The 15,642-nt window shown below is 37.9% G+C and overlaps 1 protein-coding gene across 5 annotated transcripts; it reads left to right on the top strand.

Annotated features, from left to right (window-relative positions):
* The first annotated feature begins 635 nt into the window (after positions 1 to 635).
* Positions 636 to 15,242, top strand: ZCCHC8 (zinc finger CCHC-type containing 8). 5 transcript variants are annotated; one of them, XM_033008305.2, is made up of 14 exons: positions 636 to 964; positions 2,019 to 2,061; positions 2,673 to 2,747; positions 3,256 to 3,361; positions 4,089 to 4,166; positions 4,485 to 4,588; positions 6,334 to 6,399; positions 8,313 to 8,376; positions 8,845 to 8,987; positions 9,756 to 9,898; positions 10,670 to 10,785; positions 11,930 to 12,013; positions 12,863 to 12,977; positions 13,713 to 15,242. In XM_033008305.2, exons 1-14 carry the CDS (start codon positions 787 to 789, stop codon positions 14,525 to 14,527), a joined length of 2,130 nt encoding a protein of 709 aa, XP_032864196.2. In that variant the 5' UTR covers positions 636 to 786; the 3' UTR covers positions 14,528 to 15,242. The 5 variants fall into 5 exon arrangements, with proteins under 5 accessions (XP_032864196.2, XP_032864197.2, XP_042661232.1 ...); XM_033008306.2 differs by having other exon boundaries at positions 638 to 964; positions 8,316 to 8,376; XM_042805298.1 differs by lacking the exons at positions 636 to 964; positions 2,019 to 2,061; positions 2,673 to 2,747 and having other exon boundaries at positions 3,316 to 3,361; positions 4,089 to 4,195.
* The last annotated feature ends 400 nt before the right edge of the window (positions 15,243 to 15,642 follow it).

The following is a 15,642-nucleotide window of genomic DNA, read 5'->3' on the forward strand; positions in this document are numbered from 1 at the left end:
GTGAGGAGATGTCAGGAAGAGCTGAGAACTCAGAAATAGTTTTGCTTTGCTTATTTGAAGTAGGATTTTCCTAGAGTAAGGAGATGAGCAGTATGGAGCACAACTCATGGTAATGAGTGGTGAACTCATTTTCTTTTTTTCTTTTTTCCATTTTTTTTAATGTTGTTGTTTTGGGGGAGGGGGGGGTGTTTGTTTTTTGATGAGTTTGATTCTTGCAAATTTTAGTAATGAAAAAGGGTTAACCAAACCATTAGTGAGAAAGGTAGGATGTTGGAGCCCCTCACTAATATTTTGGTGCTTAAAAGTACTGGAAAGTGTGTTCAACTTTTTGTAGGGGCTTATCTAAGCGGGTGTCCAGGAACACTGGTACATGAGCACACTCGCTGCACGGGGCAGGATGCTGTGCAGATGCCCTTTTTTTTTTTTTTTTCCCCTGCGCCCCTCACCCCGAGGAAGAAGGGGGGGGGGGGGGGAAGAACCCTGCCCCAGCTGGTCCCTGAGGGGGAGGCGTCGCCCCCCATTTTGGGGCCGCTTCTCCCCAAAACTACAGCTCCCGCGGGGCCGCGCGCGGTGGCGCGCAGCCTCCATCCCCCGGTACGCCCAGCGCGCGGGGCCGGGCACCGCCCCGTGCATGCTGGGAGTTGTGATCCTCCGGCTCCGCGCTGGGGCAAGGCCGCCCCCCCTCGCCCGGCGCTTCCCGCCGCAAGCGGCGGCTCCTTCTGCCCTTTGACCCCCCGGCAGCTTGCCCCTCCCCCCCAAGCCCCTCCCTTCCTGCTGCAGCTTAAGATGGCGGCTGAGGTGGATTTCGGGGACCGCGAGCTCTTCGAGCAGCTCGAGGGAGAGGAGGGGCCGCCGCCACCGCCTCGCCTCAGCGAGGAGGAGGAGAGACCCGGGAAAGCCCTGGAGGAGCTATACGCGCGGCTGCGGGACCGTGAGGAGACGGTGCGGCGGCTGCAGGCGGAGAATATCCTGACGGGAGAGGCAGGGCCTGCTCCGGGGAGGGGGGAACGGGGGGCGCCGCGCCTGCTGCCGGTTCCCTTCCGGGCCAGGCTCGCCGCCTGCCCACCGGGGGCTGCCGGCCGCCTCCGGCCTGAGGGGCTCTGGCTTTTCCCGCTTCCCGGGGATCTCCGTGAGGTTGGGCCCTGGGCCTTTGTAGGGAGGAAGGCCCTGGCGGTGGCTGCCTGGCAGCCGGAGCCCTGGCGCGTCCAGAAGGACGATGAGGATTGAGCTTGGCGGAGGGGGGGGGGCAGCCTCCCTCTGGCTGCTCCCCGCTTCGGGCCGCGGCAAACCCGCGTCTCACTGCGGTGGCTGTTTTGTCCTGGCTTCTGCTTCCGTTGCCTAAGAGGAAGTTTTCTCTGAAAACTTTTGATCCTCAAAACGGCCAGGTCCGTGCCAGCTTCTCTTCAGTTGGCAAAGAGGGTAGTGGGGTTCTTAAGTGCAGGGATGACTTAAAAACAGCTGACTCTAGACTCCTTTTTGCCTTTCTAGGGAAAAGAAAGAGCTGTATGATCACTTTGCAAATCCATTTTTAACGTGGCAGGAAATAATTTTAAACCGTTAAATTGTGTCTGGTTCCCTAAAGGATTTTTTGGATTCAGTACAGCAGCAGAGTGGAATTTGAATTGTTTTTTATAGTTTATTTTCTCTCTACAAGTATGTGTGTCTTACTATTGACTTTTTTTCGTGATGATTGTAGGTATTTTTAAAATAAAATACTATAAATCTGACAACTCAGCCCAAGTGCATGAAAATGATAATATTTGGATTGTCACAGCTAGTACTCCCTTTAATCTGGGGGGTGGTGGGATTGTTTTGCATTTTGTTTGTTGTGTATCTTCAGCAACAGGTGGCTTTGTAAATAATCCTCTCTGTAATGAAAAAAAAGTTCTGAAAAAAAAACATCTGTTGCTCTGTGGAATTCTTGTTAGGTGTTTTCTTGTTTGTTTCGATCCTTTAATTAAATAAGGTGTGAGTCTGTGTCTTCTGAAGAAAGTAATGTTCCTTAACAAGAAATTCACATCAGGAACTTAAAAGGAAGCTGAATATCCTGACCCGTCCTAGGTATGTTAACACTGACTTAAAATTTGCTTTGTATCACCTATATATGTTTGAAATAAAGTTTGTCTATGATAATAGCTGCCTGAGGTAACAATGTCTGCCACATCTTTTGGAAACCTTGTTTCTATGACCCTGTCCCTGCTCAGATGTTTGGCTTGTAAAATGTCATTACCATTCTTGAAAAGTCTTTTAGACTTGAGTATCAAGAAGTTAGTTTGTATTGCTGTAACTTTATTTGTGTGTATCTGTCTGTTTATGAAACTTAGGTGGCCTTTAGGAAAACAGATTTTTGTAAAGTTCAGCCATGAGAATGGTTGAATAAATAAGGCATCTTATTTGTAAAATTATATAATAGTTTACTGCAGTTAGAAGAAAACTTATAGTGTGGTGGTGTTTTGTTTTCTTTCCACCTCACACTAGGCAACCTGCTTGACTTGGAAGAGGATGATTTCTGTTTTGGTGAATAAGAACTTACTAAAAGAACAGAACTTTTATTGGCCAAACCTTCCTCTTTGTGGACTTGCAGAGACTTTGCTGTGTTGAAATGGATAGGGAATATTTACAGTAAAGCTAACATAGCAACCATTGTCTGTGTCTCTGTTATATTTTTCTAGTGGAATTTCAGTGGACAACTCCAAATTTGATGGACCTCTGTTACAGATACTATTCATGAACAATGTAATTTCTAAGTAAGTACTTTCCAATAAAAAGCAATCCTGACAGGAAATGGGACTTGTTTTGTTTGATTGGATATGGTAGTGTTTGCCCAAAGGATGGATGGATATTTTATTCAATAACATAAACTTGTTAAGCTTGAAGAGAACAGATAATGAGCAGTATGACAGGAGGTCTGTTGCTTTCATTAGTAATATCTTTATTATGAAATGAAGTGTGACTTCTAGGAGCTTGGAGTGAGTCTGAACAGCAGTTCAGAGTTTCATGAGTGTTGTGGGTAAATATAATAAATTAAGTTTTCCCCACTTCTGAGTTGATTTTTTTGCTCTGTTAATGTAAGTGTGCTCTCTAATAATAGATTGCATTCCTGTTGGTGGGGGTTGGGAAGAGGACAAGAAATTCGACTGCCCCTTTTCTAAGTTCTTTAGTAAATGGTGAATGCTTAAAAAACAAATGACATCTGGCATGTGTTTCAGTCTTGCTCATGTCTTCATCTCTGTATACTACTTCACTCTGTTACAGGCAGTATCATCAAGAAATTGAAGATTTTGTTTTTAATTTAGTTCAGAAATATGAAGAGCAGAAGAGAGGTGAACAAGAAAAAACGCACTTCAATGTTAAGCCACAGGTACTTTAAAACTCAGATTGTTATTAGGTGCCCCTTCTCTTGCATCTTTATAGTGGCGATATTGAAATACTGCACTGCTAAACAGCTGAATTATATTTTTTCCTGTTTAATTGTGAATTAAGTAACTATCAAACTAACGTTATGTAACTATTTGTTAGAAAAATAGAGGACCGGGACAAAGAAAATATCCTTTTTGCCCATGAAAAGGCTTCTTTAAAATTGTTCCTATTGAAATTTGTTTAAAAGTAAAGTAATAAGTTGGTTTAAATAATCAAAAATGGACTGCAAAGTACAAATTCAACATATCCTCTTCTGATAGTATTTGGCCCAACTTTGGGTATATGAAAGAGCATAGATGAACAACAGAATCTGGAAATTTCCACTGTCTTCTCTTCGAATTTTGCGGTTTACTTATCATTCACCTTTTAGCAATCACTTTGAATAAAAGGTACATTTCTCTCTATCTTTCTCTTAGCTTTTGAAATAAGAATAAAGATGTTATGCAGCATATTTCTCAGCAAAGAAAACACAAGGAATGAGCTGTGTCATACTTTGGACTGTGGAAAGCATTATGACTAATGCAGACATCTCCATCCTACTGTTTAACTAATGTTTCATGAAAGAATAGAAGCTGTATTCTATGTTTTTACATGCTTAAATAATTTAGGAGCTCTTCTATTTACTGTTATTTTAAGTTAATTATTTGCATTTTTACTTTTCATGTCAGCCCTCCAGTGTTCTTTTGGAAGAGGACTATAAAACAGCAAGCTCGAATTCTGTTAAAAAAATTAAAGAAGCTTTTAGTGTAAGTTTTTGACTATGTACTCTCCAATGGTAGGTCTGACTCTTTATTCTACTTATTCAATATACACTGCCATTTAAAATAAGATCTAGTTAAATTTCATTTATCAGTGTAATAGCAGTTAAGCTCAGCATGTGTTGGCTACATTAGTTGAAAAAATTCTTATTTGTACAGGTGTGGGCATGTATTATTTGTAAATTCTTAGAAAGCGGGGGAAAAAAACCCTGCAAGTATTTCAAGCAGTGTAAATTTATAGAAATGCTACCAATCTGACCTAAATACTGACATATTTCTGACAATTTTCTGACTTTTTTTCTACAGGTTGTAGGAAGTGTTCTGTATTTTACCAATTTTTGTCTTGATAAACTGGGACAACCTATATTAAATGAGAATCCACAACTGACAGAAGGATGGGAAATACCTAAGTATCCTGTTTACTAAAACAAGGGTTTTTTCTGTTTGTCAAAACCAAAGCATGCCAGTTGGTATATTGAATTCAAATTCTGTTCAGTAGATTGTATATGTCTATCAGTTGTTATAGGTAAAATGCTTTAATGAGTCATTAATGGGTTTTTTTATTCAAAACATATAAGTATTTTGATATGATTGGCTTGCTGATATTTAGAAGGCTTGACAAGAGTGAATGCCTTATCCCCATAAATATGTCTTGTGACTTTAGGAATTTCCTGGGCCAGAGTGTAATTGGGTTTGGAATGACGGCTCGTTCCAGATATCAATAAGCTTTCTCCCCCTATAAAATCTGCTCTCTGAGAGAACAGAAGAGCTTGGCAAACTCAAAATATGTTGGAAGGTGTTTTTTTCCAAGTGAGGGAAAAATCTTTTATTAAAATTTAATTATGGAATGCTTTTAACGTGCATCCATTTTAAAGTTTGTTCTTTACTGTTTATTAAAGCCAGTATTTGAAAGTGGGATTGAGGGAAATGTTGGAAAAAAGTATTTTTAAATATTGTGGTCTTCCATGACAAAAAGAAATTGGACAAGAAATTTCACAAGTAATGTCATCTCCCCAGTTTTCCAGTATTGCTTCTGCTCCAGAAGGAGTCAAGACAAGAACCAGTTTCACAGTTCATTTCTGCAATATCTAGTTATCAAGCTTCTAGTAAAGGTCATTTCCTAGTGTTAAAAAAATTACTTGTATCTGAAAATTCCAAATTTATAAGCTGGCTAACTTGAGTTTTCTTGTGCCTGCCTTTGAGTGTGTATGCACTGTGCTGTAGTTTTACATTTTGAAAGCTGCCTCTGTTATAGTAGCTATTCTCCAAATCTTGTTCTCCAAGTGATATTTGTACTGACTCCCAACCTCCGATGAAGGAAGTAGATGCCTAACAGGGGAATTTCTCCTAAAATGCCAAGTTAAGTGTGGCTAAACTTCCATGTCTGCCAGCTTAGCTTTGATACTGTTCTATAAATGTACTTACTGCATCTTTCTTTAGATGTCCCATAGATGACATTAAGCCAAAAATAGCACTTTGAATCTGAGTGAAATGGTATATCAGGTACCGTGCTTCTAATTGGCTGAAGTACTGCACTCAATTAACACATCAATTCAACTAGTATCTGGCATCCGCTCTTTTTCTTAAAATCATCTTGTAGATTCTGGAAACTGCTGTGCTTCTGAACTCTACTGAACCTGTTAGTCTTTACCATGCTAATTCGCTTGTAGCCCTCTCGTCTTCTCATACATTTTCAGACATATGGGCAGAGCAGCTGACACATTCCAGTCCAAAAGTCCATACACAAGTAGCATGATATGACCTGTCTCCACCTACTTGAGAAGTGAGTTATATTTTTGAAACTCTACCAAAATATGTTATTAATAAGATTGCTGTGAAGCATACCAGAATTACTAGCTTGCAACTTCTGCCTATAAACAAGAGGGTTGTAGTTTTAGCAAGTGCTGATAAAGAACAGAATTGGTTATTGGATAGAAATTGGGTAGGAGGAAACAGTGTAAGCCCATCTTAGCAAATAGTTTATAGTAGATAAAGTTTTATAGTTTATACTGTGGACTTCATATCGAGGACCCATCTGTAACTTAGTCCAGAAGAGTCAGTATTCTATTCAAAGCCCTATTAGGTTTTCACTGGTATTTTGAACAAAATTGAAACTTTGCTTCATCCAGTAGCAGTTCCTTATTGAAATCTAAAGATATCAGCAAGTTTTCAGCCAGATTCTCTCCCTAGATGGACAAGAAATACAAGTAAAACCAAAAAGGTTTGTATTATTCTTAAATATAAAGTTTTGAGCTGAAAAGTTCAGATGTACACTGTGATTATTCCCCAGTATACTAAACCCTCGAACATACTTGAGCAATGAGTTTAAATTAAATAAACCAGTGCTGAGCTTTGCAGTCAGTTGATCTCTCGTTTGTTGACTTTTTTTTAGGAAGTGCCTAAAATCAGTGTGTAAAGATTTTCTGAAGTTTATGCTCAGTTCTTCTGCTGCTTGCCTTTTTAGTGATTGCTTTGTCATCCTTGCACTGGTGTACTATCATCATTCTTACTGTTTTGTAGAACAACTCCTGTCTGACTTATTTTATAGACTTTTAAGAGAAACTAATCTTAGAGTAGATTATATAGCTTTTATGGTAGGTAAGAAGTAAAACGAAAGGAGTTTCCAGCTGACAGCTTGTGTGGTCTTCATAGCATATAAAGTCACTGATTTCAGATGCCATGAAGACCAGGCAAGCTTTTAGTGGGAATTTCAAAGATAAACAGGCATGCCAAGTTAAACTCTGGTTTGATTAGAAATACTACTGTCTGAATGGCAAAGTGTATTGAAGGGTTGTGCTCATGATATGGGATGGTGATAAAATAATTGGATCACCACAGAAGGTTTCTGTCTGAATACTATGTAAAGATGAAGCAGAAGATGGACTTCACTTTATCTTGTTAGTGGCTTCAAGAGGTTGAAGTGTGTGTGGGTTACCCTGTGCACTCATTCTTGTGTCACCCTTTTGTCTCCACTTCTGGTTCTCGTCCCAATTTGGTAAAAACAAATGTTAAGAAAATAAACCTTTCTCTAAAATCTTGTAAGAGATTGAGATTTTTCCCCCCCCTATAATGTTGAAAACGTTTGCTGCCATGATACAAATTTACAAGGAAAATGAAACTTGAAGCCAGTTGCAGTTCCATTCGAGGTTTTCAGTACACAATTTCACAATACCCATAACTTGTTCAAACTGTGGACCAGGACTTTACAAAGAAGTAGTCATGCTCTCCTACTTGCTTCTGCTGGTAACTGAGTCTCAGTATTGTAAAAAGGATCAGACCTCTCATGATACAAGTGTGAAAATAGAAATAGAGGTATTAATATACTACAGGCATATTAAATTGAGGAGTTTCTTATCTGTACCCTAGAGTTAAAAGTATTTTTTTAACATTTTCACTTTCCTTCATCTGGACATAGCATAAGCTTTAGTGTGTAGGTTTTATTTTCATTTAATGGCATTATCTAAGCAAATGTTTACGTATTTAATCAGAAGAAGAAATCCTTTGGTGAATACTCTTCTGTCTGCAGCACAATATAAGGAAAAGCTTTTCCACCTTTAGGACAGTAAACTATTGGATCACATTGCCCAGAGAAGCTATGCAGTCTCCATCCTGAGAGATATTCAAGACCCAACTACATAAAACCCTGAGTAACCTGGTCTAGTCTCATAGCTGACCCAGCTTTGATGAAGGGACTGAATTAGAGATCTCCTGAGATGCAGCCTGAATGACTCTTCTCTTTTAAAGGAATAGATCTCTATTACATGGGATATAAAAGCACTGTTTCTGCCTGGAAGTACTACTGTTCCACTTTACTTTTAGTTCTTTCTTTCTTTCTTTAAAACTCTCCACAAGCTGACATTTCCCCATCCCTCCCCCTGCCATTCTGTGCTTGTGTGTTTCTAATTTCTTGTGTTCTCCTTAGGACCGTGAAATAAACAATATTCTGTTACTCTATTTTGAAGCTTGACATTAAGCAGTCAATTTTAGAGAAGCAGAAGACAGCATATGAAATTGGCAAGCAATGCATACATTTTTTTCTTTCTAAAACTAAAAATCTGACAAGATTTAAAATAATTAAGTGCATTTAACATGGCAAAATTATTTTCAGGCTTAATTTCTTGTGCATTTTTTAAGCAGGCCAAAACCGCATTGTTTCAATTGTGGTTCTGAAGACCATCAAATGAAAGACTGTCCAAAGGTAAAGTCTACATCAGTATTCAAAAGACTGCTGCTCTCCAAGAAATGTTTCAGTGTAACTGCACCATTTAAAAAAACCCCAAAACAATTAGATGCACTGGGGTCAGGATGTACAAATGGTTACTCATTTCTGTTGGTTAGATTATACTGTTCACACTCATTAATGATACTAAATCAGAATGTAAATTAATTTTGTAGCATAATGGTTTGAATGTCTCCTTCAGTTTATGGAGGGACATTTTGCAGTTTCAACGGTCTTTCCTCCTGTTTTAGAGCTCTACTAGTTCCAATGCAAATACTCTTGGTTTTTTGCTATGTAGTTTTCGTGGCAACTGTACTTCAATTGCATGGCCATGTGATAAGTGATTAAGCATGCTGAGGACAAGGAATACCAGTTTTATGTTGGGTGAAGGAGTGCATATATTGTAAATTGTCCAAATCTAAACTTCTCAATTGTATTATCTTTAAGCCACGAAATGCAGCTCGTATAAGTGAGAAGAGAAAGGAATTTATGGAAGCTTGTGGTGAAGCGAGCAATCAGAATTTTCAGCAGCGTTATCATGCGGAAGAAGTAGAAGAGAGGTTTGGGAAATTTAAACCAGGAGTAATTAGGTATCTCTTTTCCTTCCATTAGCTGTTGCACTGCTTTTCTGGAATATCTTTTCTATCTTTGGAGTGCCAGATGTTACTTTCCAGTGTTCTATTAAGTCCATCTGCTACTCTGAACCATGTATTGTATTTGAATTTGTTTGCTAAATAACATTTTGTTTAATAAATTGCACAGATATTTTTCAAATGAAAACTCATTTCTAGTTTAATAGTTCTACGCTTTCCCATGGCGCTTTCCCTAATGTAGGAAGATAAATGTTATTCTGGCTACTCAGATTGCAAATGTATTATGATCCTAATAAACTAAAAATGCATGCAAAATTCTGAACATTTTGAGCTTTGGATGTCCCTTCCTCTCTTTTTGTCTCTATTCAAAATGTCTTTTAAAAATCATAATCTGACTGTAGCAGTCTCCAAAGAAATCACTGGTAAATTTAGTGTTGCGTTAAGTTCCACCCTTCCTGTTATGATAGCTACAGTTAAGGCCATGAATTGGAAGTAACATGTCAAGTAACTTGGTCTCAGTGTAGATTTAATTCTCATAAAATGTTTAAGAATACAAGAAATTAAAGTATTAAGTGATCTTTAACATCAGAGCTGGTTTTGACTTAAAATTGTCATATCTGGGATTGACAGTTTTAGCTCAAACTATGTTGCCTAAGTTATTTTGACAGTTTAAAATTCAACAATGTTCCTATCTTCCTTTTGACAAAACTCAATTATGGATTTTACTGGAGGACATTTTGTTTTCTATTTGTTTTCTTAACTTAGTGGGGAACTTCAAGATGCACTTGGTGTCACAGATAAGAGTCTTCCTCCATTTATATATCGCATGCGTCAGCTGGGTTATCCTCCGGGTTGGCTCAAGGAGGCTGAAATGGAGCACTCGGGACTTGCACTTTATGATGGAAAAGGTAAGGAATGTGCTGCAGGAATGCAGTTTTCAGTATGCATGCTATTTACTGGCTGCACTCAATTCAGGAGACAATTAAGTACCTAGTTTGTAAACCTTCACATTCCTCATGGAAGAGTGAGAAAGTTGTAAATCAAGTTTTCTTTTCTGAAGTCATGTAAAAATACTCCCATCTAGCTGTGACGTGACAATGAGACAACTTCTGTAATGGTTGGATTGTGTAGATGAAGACTCTCTGTGATTTCACTCTAATCAACCCTTGCTATTAGAACATGGAGCTCCTGCAAAACTGTGCAAGACTCGCAGATAGCCTATTGTCAGATTTCCTCTTCCTTTTTTTAATAAGCTTCTCTTATGTTTTATGAAAGAAACCATAATACATTCTAAAGTTCAGTAACTTACATAATAAGAATAAGACGACCACCATCAAGCAAAGAATGTTTCTTGAAACCCGGGTGATTGAGTAATTTACCAGCTTTCTACTAATGACCAGCATTTATGCTGCATCTCAGAGAACAGTCCTGATGCCAAATTCTGAGGCTAATAATAGTACATGAAGAGTAATATTATTATGAATACCCAGCTAGGTTTCTGGGGAAGCTTTATGCATGCGTCCAGTAGATTTGGTCACTATTACTGCCTTTGTGGATTACAAAGCCTTCTATCAATACTTACATTCCAAAACCCAAAACCCTGTTCTTAAATGCTGTGATTTTTTTGTTTTTCAGTAATATTCTTAATCAGCATTAATAATAATTACATTTCATTACAGATGATGGTGGATCAGAAGATGAAGGATCTCGCCAACCCAAATGCATCACTTACGATGTCTCTAAGTTGATAAACTATCCAGGCTTTAACATATCCACTCCAAGTGGGATCCCTGATGTAAGTGGCTGTATTCTGCCTTCTAAACAACATGCTGAGTAACGTTAATTGCTTTTAGCCAAGTTTGATGTTTTTTGTATTCTGCATCTGACAATTTTCTTTCAACAGGCTCTTATTTTTAAGCACCTGGTTTGGGGCTGAGGGCTGTTGAGGTCATTGACATGACATCCATCTATCTGATACCTGTCACAGCTCCTGTGGGTAGGGTATGACATATCTTCTGTGGTGATTATTTCCATTATGAGACCAAGAGGAGCCTAGAAGGATAGTTTGATTTTTTTATTATTATTATTTCTTTTTAAACACAAAACTTCACACATGAATGCCTGCTCCTTCTGTACATCTAAATTTTCTGAATGTTCTTAGAGTGTGAAAATTACTGTGGGTGTTGTTATAAATATAATTTCAACCATAGAAAACTACATCAGACCATTGCATAACCTCTGAGAAGCTTTGTAACAGCTAGAATAAAACAAGTCCAATCAGAAGAGCCACGTATTGGGTGCCCTCTTAAGCATAGCGCGCACAAGGAGTCTCCTGTGGCTGCTGCTGCTGAACTTTTATTTTCAAAAGCATTATAACCTGCTGTTAGTAGTGAACTTCATCACTGATGTTAATGCCTGTGCCTTAAAAAGAAGCATTTGTACATTTTCTTCCATAGCTTTACATTTGCCCATTTAGTGGCCTCCAGATGCCTGTTTTCATTCAGTATTCTTAACCAAAGTTCTGACCTCAAGTTTTTTTCCGTTTTCACTAAAAATTGAGTTTTTCAAAGTAAGCCTTTTTCATCCAAAGAGTTATTTCAAGGGGAAGTTTGTAGTTGTGTTGCAGATGTTGAAGAGTAGTTGCTATGAAATAGTTAACAAGACATTTTGTAAAGGTGATCGATTTTTGAAAAATTAATATTCCTACTACCCAGTCATAGTGCATTGTATCAGTTGCTTATGTTCACAGGTGAGAGTACTTTGGTTTGCCAGAAGTTCCTACTAAAAATCTATTTATTCTGATAAATAAGGCTTTTAATGAGAACTTGAATTAACCTTGGTTTGTTAATCTCTGTCTCTTTAAGTTTTACTGTCATGTTTTTAGCCAACCATATGCAACGGTTTGGGTTTTTTGTTTTTTTTTTTTTTTTTTGCTATAGGAATGGCAGATATTTGGTTCCATCCCCATGCAGCCATCTCAACAGAAGGATGTTTTTGCTCACTACCTTTCTAATTTTCATGCGGTGAATATATCCCACTGTTATTTGGGGGGGATGGTGGGAAATGTTGTCTTGTAGTTAATGTAGCCAATTATGATCTCTTTTTCTATATCTTTTTTTGCACAAGGGGATAGATTTCCTTATTGACACTACCAGGTGTGAAATACTGATGCTTGGCTTATCTGTTTTAACAAAAAGGAGCTTTGTGTTTAGAAAAAATTCTGTTATTTCAATTAATATAACCAGATCCAAGTTGTGCAATATTTTATGAACAGTTGGGAAAAAAGGTTGCTATAAATTTGTACAGCCTAGAAATGGTCTTAGTTCCAGACTTTCCTAATAAGTGAAAAGCTCACTTGCCATGGTCATGATTTACAGTAATCTTACTACAGTGACTTGAGAAAACACGTGGTAGTTCTGTCCTGTATCGTTCTCGGGTCTTCTCTAATATGACTCTAGACTAGTGTTATCTGCTGCAGAGTACTTGCAGTTAAGGATGGAAGATGTATGCTCTATTCTCAGTCCCAAAGTGTAATGCTATATGGAATTAAACAGTAAATTCTAAGCCTGCCAGGAAGGGATGTGGAATGCTTAAATTGTGATGGTCTCATAAGGTATAGGTATCCAGGGGGAAACTTGGTCATAATCCTGTTTTAGAAATAGTCAGTCTTTTCTTTTGCCACTTAAATCTGAACAAGATTACAGTTCTGTTCAGTTGCATTAAATCTCTCAAACTTCAATGTCTGGTTTACACCCTGGGTCACCAAATTATTGTATATTTAAGAAATTGTTTCAAATATGTTCTTATAGCTGGAAATGTTACCTTGTACAATTTAATACTAATTTCTTTTGTTCTCCTGGATTTCTCTTCAGCCAAGTCCAAAGCCTAGCAATAAAAGGGCTGCATCTCAGTCAAGATCTCATCATTCAAAACGACCAAAAGAAGACAATTCAGAGGTACCAGCAGCTGACATGGACCTAGATTCTGGTATGGTTATTCAGCAATTTTTTTTTCCTAGCTTCAGTTTTTATTTTCAAAATAACTTGCTCTGACTTGAAATGTCAGTATTCATAAAGAGAAACCAGTGTGTTAGTATTCATTATGGTGGTAATGTGTCCCACTGTAGCTGCATTTGGACCTCTCTGCAACAAGCTTTCTCTGTTGCTGTGATTGTCCTATCTTCCAGTACTAAGCAGGAGGTTTCAAGTGTGCTCAGAGCAATTGGAATATTATGTCACAAATTCTGATCTGTTTACCTTAGGTGTATCCTAAAAAAACTTCTGTTATAAAGACTTCAAAATCCTTAAAGATTTGGATGAAATAATGTAGGAAATTACAAGCTCACAACTACGTAAAAATTAGTCCAACTCATAGGAGGACCTCGTGTTGTTTAAATGTTAGAATCTCTGGAGAAACTTCTGGCTTTCCTTTTTGATTTCCTATGAGAAAATCCTTCAGTGTGTCTTAGTGTGGAAAAAGTTCTCAATACTTTCAAGAGTATTTTATCTTTCTTTCCCCCCCCCACCTTTGAATGGCTAGCAGAGTTAAAATCCCCCACGACGTAGTTTCAGTGGATGTTAAAACCTTCAAAAACTTTGTTCTATCTTAGCTGAAAACTAGGGATGAGAAGACATGTCTGCCAGTTAATCAGCATGTTGGCACTTTGAATCTTGTCCTAGTCAGATTTCAGATTCTAATAGATGTATTTTAATCTGTTTCTAGATCTGGAAGCATCACAAAGAGCTCAAACTCATAACAGTTTTCAGTTCCAACCTCCGCTGCCACCTGGACGTCCATCAATGTCAACTCCTCCGCCTTTACCACGAGGAACACCTCCACTAAATCTTCCATCACCTCAGCCTTCGATACCCATCCGCCCTCCTCTTCCTAGGACTACTCCACCATTGAATCCTTCCAGTGATACTCCTCAGCCAAAAATAGTGGACTCAATCATGGATGAGGATACCCTGACTTTGGAAGAGCTAGAGGAACAGCAGCGATTAATCTGGGCAGCGCTAGAGCAGGCAGAAAGCACAAACAGTGACTCTGATATTCCTGTTGATACACCTTTAACTGGAAATTCTGTTACATCATCACCATCTAGGAATGAAGTAGATCTTGTTGCAGAAGTAAGATCATCTGATAAAGTGATTACAGTGGAAACTAGGTTTTCTGACATCATTGAACAGATACCAGAAAATGAACATTCTGTAACTGGTCCTAATCCAGGAGATAGCTTACTTAACTCAAGGGAAAATCCTGATCATACAGATTCCGAAGGCTTGCTGGATAATACTGTGCCTGCTCCCAGCTGTGAGGTTAACAATGGAGAAAAAGCAGGTGGTAATGAAGTGGTCACAAGCATTGAATCTTCTGCAAAAAACTCCAGTCTTGTTCCTGATATGAGCAAGTTTGCTGCAGGCATAACACCATTTGAATTTGAAAATATGGCAGAATCAACAGGTGTTTATCTACGAATAAGAAGCGTATTAAAAAATTCCCCAAGAAACCAGCAAAAGAAAAAGACTTCATTTTAACTGTTCTTTCTTTGTTTCATTATGTCCAAATCCCTGCTTCTTTCTCTCTCCTCCAGTTTTACAAACTTGGATAACTTTCTTCATCCTTTGTGGGAAGGAGAAAATATTGACAAATACAGCTCTGCCGCATTCTTCCTTAGAACTGAAGTCCGTGCAGGGCTTCCATATTGACCAGGACCACCAAAGTGGCCAGAAAACACAGGAGGATTTTCCCAAATTGCATCATTCCATTAAGGAATAACATGACTGTTGATTTGTTAAGAGCTATTGACTTGCCAATACATGAAACTCTTAAAAAAAAAAAAAAAAAAAAAAAAAAAAAAAAAGAGTGGTTTGCTGTTCATTACTTTGGCAAGGATTTATATTGTCCTTAAGTTTCAGGTGGATTGGTGATTTTTTTAAATATCTGTCCTTTGTATGATAATCTATACTTTATACATTTTGCTAATTATCCTGTAGATAAGTTTAATATATTCAGAATGTTTTTAAAAAGGTCTAACATTCAGATTTCCCACATTAAAATCCTGGCAATTGGATGATAATAATCAGGGATTACCAGCATTATCTTCACCATTTCAAATATTTTTATAAATTATTTATGTGGGTCAGTTTTAATTACCACTGTATCTTTTGTAACATCATTGTTCATGTAAACTTGCTGTACATACATGTTCATTGTTGTGTACAGAGGTTTAATAAATGAGCTTTTATATAATGATTTTTTTTTTAATTTGAGTCCTATCCCATCAAACTGCTGATTTTTGAAAATTAGCTGCTGAAGTTTATTAATCCTCATTTTAATCAGCTTGTTTTTCTAATTAAGATAAATATTTTAGGAAGGGTCACAGCTATTGGGTTAAGGTTTTCGTAATCAAGAAGCTGTTAAAATTATTTTAACTACTTAAATAGAACCTTGCCATACCACTTAGTTTTCATAATCTGAAGAATGGCCTACTTGTTAAAGCTTAAAAGTGTTTATAATTCTGCTGATTAATTGTTCTAACACTTTCTTCCCCTTCTGTTAATTGTCTTCAAAGGGACCTGTAGGTGAAATGAATGTACATTATTTGTGTTGCCGACAGAGGGAGTACTAGATTGATTTAACAGTATTCATT

This window comes from Tyto alba, unplaced genomic scaffold, assembly GCF_018691265.1.
Source record: "Tyto alba isolate M040663 unplaced genomic scaffold, T.alba_DEE_v4.0 Super-Scaffold_44, whole genome shotgun sequence".
Lineage (NCBI taxonomy): Eukaryota > Metazoa > Chordata > Aves > Strigiformes > Tytonidae > Tyto > Tyto alba.